Below are 9,226 nucleotides of genomic sequence, written 5' to 3'. Positions count from 1 at the left end.
TTTTGGGACGTGACCTAAAGACAACGACGAGTTAATAATATTGAGAAGCGGTTCTTCTGCTACAGGTAACAACTCTTTCAGTAATTTAGTGGGTACAGGATCTAATAAACATGTTGTTGGTTTAGATGCAGTGATAAGTTTATTTAGCTCTTCCTGTCCTATAGTTGTAAAGCTCTGCAGTTTATCTTTGGGTGCGATGAATGAAGCTGAAGTATTAGACACTGTAGAATCTGTATTTGTTATTGTATTTCTGATGTTATCTATTTTATCAGTGAAGAAATTCATAAAGTCATTACTATTAAACTGTGAGGGAATATTTAGATCGGGTGGCGTCTGGTTATTTGTTCATCTAGCCACTGTGCTAAATAAATTATTATTATCATCATCATAACTGTAGCTATTAGCAGTTACACTTAAGTGTCAAAATGTGTGTCATAATTTTATTTAATAATAATAATAATTTTATTATCATAAATCACAGTATAGCTCTGGATCTATTTGTCAAGTAATTAATATTTTTTATAATAATAGTAATAATAATTATTATTTTAAACCATCAAAACCATTTGTTCTAACAAATTGTTATTAAATTACTTATTAAACAGTGTAAATCGCTGTTGATTGCCTTTTTATTCAAATAAGCTACTTTGCTGTCATTGCAGTGATTTTTCAGTTTCTTAGGGGGTTTTGGCACTACAGTTCTGTTCGAGTCGTCATCATTATTCCTTTGGCATCTTGTTTCACTTGGCACATAAAGTTCTCTACCCTTCATGCCACGTTAGATGACATTAGCTGTCATCTCAGGATTTTCTATTTTTCTCTGACAAGTTATCATAAGTCTATACCTGGAGCAGTGACTCCTGCTAAACCAGTGACTAAGACAGACTGGCTGAGACGGTCTCTACAGGAGCATGAATATGGGTCGTGGTACCGACTGCAGGCAGGTAATCTGTCCACTTTTCAGGACCAGAGAGCGACCCTCATTAATCTAACGCAGTGATTGCGCTCTCTTCCACCTGTGCACTCCAATTAGAACTAGGACACACTTATGTGTTTACAAAGCCACATCGCAAATGGAACATTTGGAAGATTTTCAACATCACATTTTCTGTCAGGCAAGATGTTGTTGGATGAGACTGAAAGGAATAGTTTACCCATAAATGAAAATTCTGTCATTATTTACTCACCCTCATGTTGTTCCAAACCCGTATGACTTTCTGTCTTCCATGACACACAAAAGGAGATGTTGGACAGTGTGTCCAGGCTTCTGTTATCCATACAGAGGTATTTATTCTGACAAGCTCCAAAAAAGGAGAAAAAAATAAAAGTATCATTTTTCATCAAAAGGAAAAAGAAAATAATACAGGTTTGGAACATGTTTGGGTAAGTGACAATAGAGGATGAGTAAATGATGACGACATTTAGTGTTTGTGTACTATATATATATTTAAATAAATACTGCCGTTCAGAAGTTTTTTGAGGGGGGGCGCTTTTTTATTCCGTTTTATTATTCAGAGAAGACAGTGGAGAGATGACAGGGAAGTATTGGGTATAGAGAGAGGGGAGCAGGATCGGCATTGGACCTCGAGACAGGAATCGAACTCAGGTCGCTGTGAGCACAGTTGTGCTGTATGTCGGCGCACTAACCATGCGGCTATCAGCACCGACCGAAGTGTTTTTTAAATAGTTTTATTCATCAAGTATGCGTAATTGAATCAAAAGTGACAGTAAAGACATTAAAAATGGATCCTGAAAAATGTATCAAGGTTTCCACTGTTGTGTTCATGGATGAGCCGTGGCAGCGTACAACTGATCACACAGTGTCAGTGGTGTAATGTAACGAAGTAATAATACTTCGTTACAGTACTTAAGTATTTTTTGGCAGTATCTGTACTTTACTTGAGTTTTTATATTTCAGCCAACTTTTACTTTTACTCCACTACATTTCCTAATTAAAATGTATACTTTTACTCCGATACATTTCCCCGAAGCATATTCGTTACTTACTACTAAATAGTCAGAAGTCAAAAGAACACGGACTGCAGGAAAGCAGGTTTGACGAATCAGTGGTCTGGTGTCTGCAAGTTAGACTCCTAAAAACACCTTTGCTCGTGTGCAAACAACCGCGGATGATTTTCCACTCAAGTCGAGTCTGGGGTGTGCGATACAGCATCATCAGCAATAATATGGTAAGTGTTGTTGTAATGATGTGCGATCTGACATTATCAAGTGTATCGCCAAATCACACACAGAGTGCACGCACGTTGATTTATTAGTCTATTAATACCCAAATTTCATGGCATTCTAAATTGTAAACGGCAAAAATGCTTCTGTATGCTTTTTGTATTAATATAATTTAATATAGTTAACTTATATCACACAAAGAGTACCGTTTTTCTGCAGATATCAGCATGAATACATTTAATAATTATTTTATACAAGTTCAGTAAAGCAATATGTAGCGTCTGGACCACTCAAACACACAATATATATTTTGATAAATATGCTAATTTTGTTTCCAAATAAGCATTTTAGAATCATTTCTGAAGGATCATGTGACACAAGACTACAAATTCAGCTTTGCCATCACATGAATAGATTATGTCTTTTGAAATATGTTAAAATGTCTGATTACAGCAGCTAACAAGCAGCCCCTTTCTTAGTCTTTTTGCGCTGCATGCCTTTTACTGCAACTGTCATTTTGTCTTATGCCCCTCATGGCAAATATGTCCATCTTATGCACTTTACAACCAGCCATCCCCATTTCTGTCATTTTATTTCTTCTCTTTTCACTTTAATAGCACCGCATGAATCTATAATATCAGACAGGAATTAAATGAAATTGGATGTGTGTGTTTTTTTATGAGTTTAGAAAAGACCGATTTCTGCAGAGAGCGGTTAAAATGAATCATTTATTCCCCCTCATGTCATTACAAACCATTATGACTTACTTTTTTTCTGTGAACCACAAAAGGAGACATTTGGAAGAATGTTCACATTTCTCATTTCTGCACAATGAAAGTGGGTGGGGACCAGAGACTGTCAGGCTCCAAAATGACAAAAAGCATTCACTAAAATAAACACTTGGGGCCAGTTTTAGTAAACAGGGCAAATTAGTGTTAGAGTACAATTGCATAAAAGCTAGGGCTGGGTTTAAACAAAAATTTCACGATTCGACTCTCATTCACCAGCTTGCGATTCGATTCAATACCGATTATTTTGGATACATATCAGGTACAGTACATGCCAAATTTTCTCAAGGAAAAAAAAATCAACTAATGCTGTAAAATGAGAGTCAGTTGGTACTACATTACTATTATATTTAAGGGTAAAATTGACTGATTTGTAGTACAACTGCTAAAATTACACTTAATGACATTTTTTAAATAATAAAGTTACAATTACATAATAATATTTCTACTTCAATTAGTTTTTTTTAAATATAAACATTTAAATGGTGGCTGTCATAAAAACTTGATGGATTTATTCAAACATAAATTAAACATTGAAGAACAGTAAAAAATGATAATGTATATGTTATATGGTGCATACATTTAGCAAAATGCCCCTCTCTACAGTTTATTTTTCTATCTGACTAATGAGTTTATGGTCACCGAATATGTTTTTCTGAGGTAAATGTGACGCTACGTGACGTTGTTTACAAGCCGTTATATTGACGTCTTTGCGCGTCTGAATCACTGATTGAGCGATTACATGAGATAGGATACAGATTGTAAAGTTGTACTCTTTCTTTTAACTTACCTTCAGATGTTTAGTCATGTTTATTTTGTGCTGAAACTGGTGTGGAGGAGATGATCAGTTCACGTCTGTTGAACTGAGGCACTACAGTGATCTGTCACTCCACATTAAACAGCACCAAAATGACATTTATTGTTTGAATACTGCACTACAGTGGACAGAATTTGAAATCTGAGACTTTGTTTCATATTAAAAGTACCAAAGCACAATGCTTATTGTGATTTATTGGATGGGAGGTGCCATTCAATGTTCCGTCCATTAACTGAAAAAAAAAACAGGCTAGAACAATTGATTCTTGGGATTAAGAATCAATATCGTTCTGTAAAAATGAGAATTGATTCAAATCGAGATATCGATATTTTTTACCCAGCCCTAATAAAAGCACAGATGGGAGGGAAAAATTCTGCGGGTGATTTACTGACAATGATTTACTGACCGCACGTTAAAAGAACACAGACGCAGCCAGATCATTTCCATAATGACCAGCGCAATCTACCAAGAGCAGTAAAAATTACCGCATGCTATTTTTGGGCGTATAATATTAACACAAATACCAGTAATTTGACGAGCACAAAAGTTAGTAAATCACATTGCGTGATTCATTTTAATACTATCCACCCCTAAATTTTGCATCTGAAAGGGAAACTCCTACAAATGCATATTCAATGAGATCAGGCACAAAATTTACTGTGACCACGCCTTTTCAGCGCTAATTCTTCACTGCCCATCTTTAGTAAATCTTGACAGTACTATGTGCTGTCGCAAGCTGTTGGTAAATCTGGCCCTTGACATTTGAAAAAAAAAAAAAAAAAAACGTTTTAAATTTTGATCACAATTTTTATTAGAAAAAACACTGAAAAACAGGCTGAAATGTACTTGGAAAAGAGTAGTGGTCAACTGATATGTGACCAGGGCTGATACATCTGTCATTATTTTAATTATTGGCATTGGCCGATACATTTTTCTGCTTGGCTGATAAGAAGCAGGACTTTTATTTTGACTGTACAGAGGATGCCAGCACAGATGAACAAGAGCTACCATTCTCCGTCTTCATTAGTTTATGGTATCGGTCATTGACCACTCTGCTCCCTTCGATATCGGCATTGGCCATTAAAATATCGGTCCACCACTAGAAAGAGCAGCTTGGACAATCTGTTATAAACATCTCCTTTTGTGTTTTACAAAAGAAAGTCAGTCATCAATTTCAAAAGACACGAGGATGAGTTAATGATGACAGAGTTTGAATTTATACATGAATGATCCTTTTAAATCCCATGGTGCTTTTCAACCAAATGTAGCATAAATGTTCATTTCATTTATTTTATTGATGTATCACAGTGTTTGGTCACGGATTTGAATCACATAAAATCAAAGCGCTTAAAAGTTCTGCAGTGGCAGTGCTGTGTCTTTTGTCTGTGTGTGTTAAAAGCCCTGCATGTCTGTCTGTGCAGCTCTGTGAATCTGTTCGAGCCAGATTGTCCAGGCTGTTGCTTTTCATTACCTGTCTCTTGTCTCTGCCAGAGGCCATGTGGTCTGTGCGCGTGAGTGTGTGTGTGTGTGTGTGTGCGCTTGCCTTGTTGTGTCAGGTCTAGGTTAGAACGTGTCCACTCTGCCGCGCCTGATTAGGGAATCGATCGGTGTGAAGTACATGTGTGTGTGTCCCAGTCATTCCCAGATGATCCAAAGCTTCCTGCATGTGAGAGATGAGGAGAATCATAACTTCTGGTTGCACTCTCTCCACTATCATCTCCTCCACCGTCACTTTCCTCCTCTCCTTCCCCTTATCACCTCTCCTATTCCCTTCTCTCCCGAGGGAACGAGCGAGGTGTCGGGGAGAAGTGAGGTCAGGGCCCGTTGGGCTGTGAAATGCTCCTCATAACAGTTGACTCAAGCATGTGAGAGTCTGAAACTCGGCTCTCGCTGGATCTGCTCTCAAGTCGCCGAGATTCTGCCAGTTGTCCTGAGGTGTAATCGTTTTACATTCTCTTCAGGACTGGAAATGTGTTTAAGCTCGTCTCTTAGCGTCACGTTCTCCATCCCCGCAGCCGGCGCTGTATGAAAAGTGTGCGAGATTAATTACACACTGATTTGTTTCTCTTGTTCTCTGCAGAGCATAACCAGAGGAGACAGTATTGATATTTCATTATGGTGTTAATAAAGGTCAGCCGCTATTGAGTTCTCATTAATAGAGCCGAACTGGGCAATATTAACGAGAAGACGCAGGTTTTAATGACTTCTCAGTGTGTGTCTGCAGTACTCTGTGGTTCTTTAAGTGCTTTAAAACTGTGAGCGCTCCTCTGAAGAGTCCCTGACCTGCCTCTTAAATACAGCTACCTGAGGGAGAGGGAAATATGGATGGGAAGACAAAAAGATTCTGAAAGACTTGTCCAGTCAGTCAGTTAATTAACAAACAGTTTTTGAATGAAGGTTCCCACTAAGGAAACTGATTTCAGACAGGCTTCCAGGCATCATAAGGTCACGTCCATTGAGCTAGAACAAATGCAAGTGAGCTTTAGAGATAACCAAATGAATATTTATTGACTACAGTGCATATTTCCTATTAGAAATGGAATCAGAAGTTGAAAAAAATAGACAACAGCTTGAAACTTCCGCCAACAGCTGAATATCAGAGAATTGTCCAATATCGAGAAGGATACATGCTACTCTCAACATTTTTTAATAAATTGATGTTCAACAAGGATACATTAAAGGGACAGTTCACCCCAAATCTCACTCTCATTCCAAACCCATAAGACCTTCGTTTATCTTTGGAACACAGATTAATATATTTTTTATGAAATCCGAGTAAGAACATTATTAAATTACTTGTTAAAATATGGTTGAACCACTGATGTCACATTGACTATTTTCACAATGTCTTTACTAGTCTGGGCCTGGGATCATTTCAGTTGACAGTGACAATGTGTTTCAATCACAGAATTTTCATTTTTGGGTAAACTATCCCTTTAAATTGATCGAAAGTGGCAATAAAGACATTTATAATGTTACAAAAAAAATCTATTTTAAATAAATGCTGTTTGTTTTGAACTTTCTATTCATCAAAGAATCCTAGAAAAAACACAGTTTACACAAAATTATTAAGCAACTATTTAACTATTTTATTAGCATTGATAATAAGAAAAAAATGTTTCTAAAGTTAAAAATCAACATATTAGAGCAATTTCTGATATGTCATGTGACTCTGAAGACTCTGGAGTAATTGGCTGCTGTACATTCAGTTTTGCCATCACAGGAATAAATGAATTTTAAAATATATTAATACAAATTTTATTTTCAATTGCAACATTATTTCACAATATTTCTGTATTTTTAGTGTATTTTTGGTCAGATAAAAAAAAATCATTAAATGTTAGGCACAATATATGTTTTTTTTTCTTGTGAAGGATACACACATGTATGAATTTGGCTTTAGAAGCATAATTATGCTGCCTATGTAGGCAGCCTTGAGCCAGAGAGGCATTTCTCATGTTTAGTTATGGTTAAATTGATGTCCCATGGTCAATCATCTGCTAAACCAAAAGGAAGCCATCAAAGTAAAACCATCCAGATCTCCAGCAAGCTCTTGCGAGGGTATTCGTTGCTTCACAGCAGCAGTCAGCCACCTCCCTTCAAGACACCCGTCCCCAGACCATTCTCAGTGGAACGCTGACTTGTCCTTGACTCCCCCCACTTCCTGTCTGCAACAACAGAAGTCTTTTGGCCAACCGGATTAATACGGCTGGAGCTGAAAGAGGCAGAGGAGAGGCTTTGGCTCAGGCTCAGCTCTCTGTCTCCTCCCAGTGTGGACTAACTGGAGTCAGATTCACCCGAGCATGGACAGGGGCACAGTTTCAGATCTGTGCACAAAGGAACATTGGCCATGCAACAACAAACACTTCGATGTGTGTGTGTGCACATGTTTCTATCCATCTGTTGCCCTCGCAACCCCTTCTTTTCATCCGTGGTTACAAACAGGCTGGTTCATGTGCGTTGATGAAGAGTTGTTTTTGCGCACTGATTATCTGTGTGTGTATGCGTGTGGGTGTGTCTTTCCATAAATAGTGAGCGACAAAGTATCAAAGCAAAACAAAGCTCACAGTATCCTCTTGTCCTAATTAACAGAAAAGCCTGCATGCAAGCAGACAGACAGACAGACAGACGTATTCACAGACAAACACAAAGAGCCGCCATTTCCCAAATATACACAGTCTCAAAGTCTTTGTAAGACGGCTTTATTCAGGCTTAGATGCCAAACTTCTGGACCGCTCGGCTGTTCCATCACAGAAAATGGATGAATAAGGTTTGTAGTCATACTTTAGGGAAAACACTAACTTTTGGTACTAGTAGTAATACCATGGTATTTGGGAGCAGTGTTATTATTGTTAACGAAAACTAAGACTATTCACATTTGTTTTTGTTCATTAAAATAATACTGAAATAAATAAAAATATAATATGTCAGATATAATAATTAAAGACAAAAAAGCGCATGACAAAATTATTAAAACTAAAATTAAATCTGAAAATATATAGACTCAAAATAGACTTACAGTCCATTAGCAGAACAATAAAACAGACATTACAAAATACAAAACAGTACAATTCACTTAAAAAAGACATTGTATGTATTACATTTGACTATATTATTTTGATATAACCTAGTAATTATTCAGTAACAATTTTTAATCTGCCATCTGATATCATTTCTGTACAGTCATTCCCAGAAGTGAAGTTAAATATAACACATTTTTTGTGTCGGGAAAAAGAAAAGAAGGGAAAAAAAACATCATTAATATTTTTTATTATTATTGTTTTAATTGTAACTGTATAAAATATGTGGTAAATCCTCATTTACTAAGTCCTGATTTGCGTGTGTGATGTGTTGATTAAAATGGCCATGTTCTGTTGTGTTTCAGAAAGTGTCTCAGTACACCATTATAGTCCAGGCCACCGATATGGAGGGCAGCCTAAACTTCGGCCTATCCAACACTGCCACGGCCCTCATAAGCATCACTGACATCAACGATAACCCTCCGGAGCTGGACTCAAAAACAGTGAGTACCCTACAACTTACATTTACATACCATAAAATGTGTTCTAATATCTACGTAGGCAACATTTTAACATATCATAGGTGTGCTACATGCACAAAAACTCTCTGAAAAGGATGCAATTAAAAGTGAAGATTGCAAATCAACTATATTTCATTCCGTACTGAAAAGGTTCTTTTAAAGGGGTCATCGGATGCCCATTTTCCACAAGTTGATATGATTCTTTAGGGTCTTGATAAAAGTCTATAACATACTTTGGTTAAAATTTCGGGTAACACTTTCTATGAAGCCCATATTTATAACACATTATAAGGGTATTCTTAAGGCATTATAATGAATGCATAATGCATTATAAAATACCTTATAATATGTTATATCATCTTATAAATAATCATAACAACAATTATAATACATTAT

The 9,226-nt window shown here is 36.7% G+C and overlaps 1 protein-coding gene across 2 annotated transcripts in view; it reads left to right on the top strand.

Moving 5' to 3' along the window:
- LOC107590155 (cadherin-4-like) overlaps positions 1–9,226 on the top strand; it is a 267,908-nt gene that overhangs the window by 235,862 nt on the left and 22,820 nt on the right. For both annotated transcript variants that reach the window (XM_016278770.1, XM_016278769.1), the window contains exon 9: positions 8,675–8,812. In XM_016278770.1, the coding sequence (XP_016134256.1) occupies positions 8,675–8,812 (138 nt within the window). The remainder of the gene's footprint in view (positions 1–8,674; positions 8,813–9,226) is intronic.

The sequence above is a fragment of the Sinocyclocheilus grahami genome, unplaced genomic scaffold (genome assembly GCF_001515645.1).
Source record: "Sinocyclocheilus grahami isolate Dianchi unplaced genomic scaffold, SAMN03320097.WGS_v1.1 scaffold125.1, whole genome shotgun sequence".
NCBI classification, from domain to species: domain Eukaryota; kingdom Metazoa; phylum Chordata; class Actinopteri; order Cypriniformes; family Cyprinidae; genus Sinocyclocheilus; species Sinocyclocheilus grahami.
Note: the sequence above shows the minus strand (reverse complement) of the source record. Positions and strands in the feature narration are given on the sequence as shown.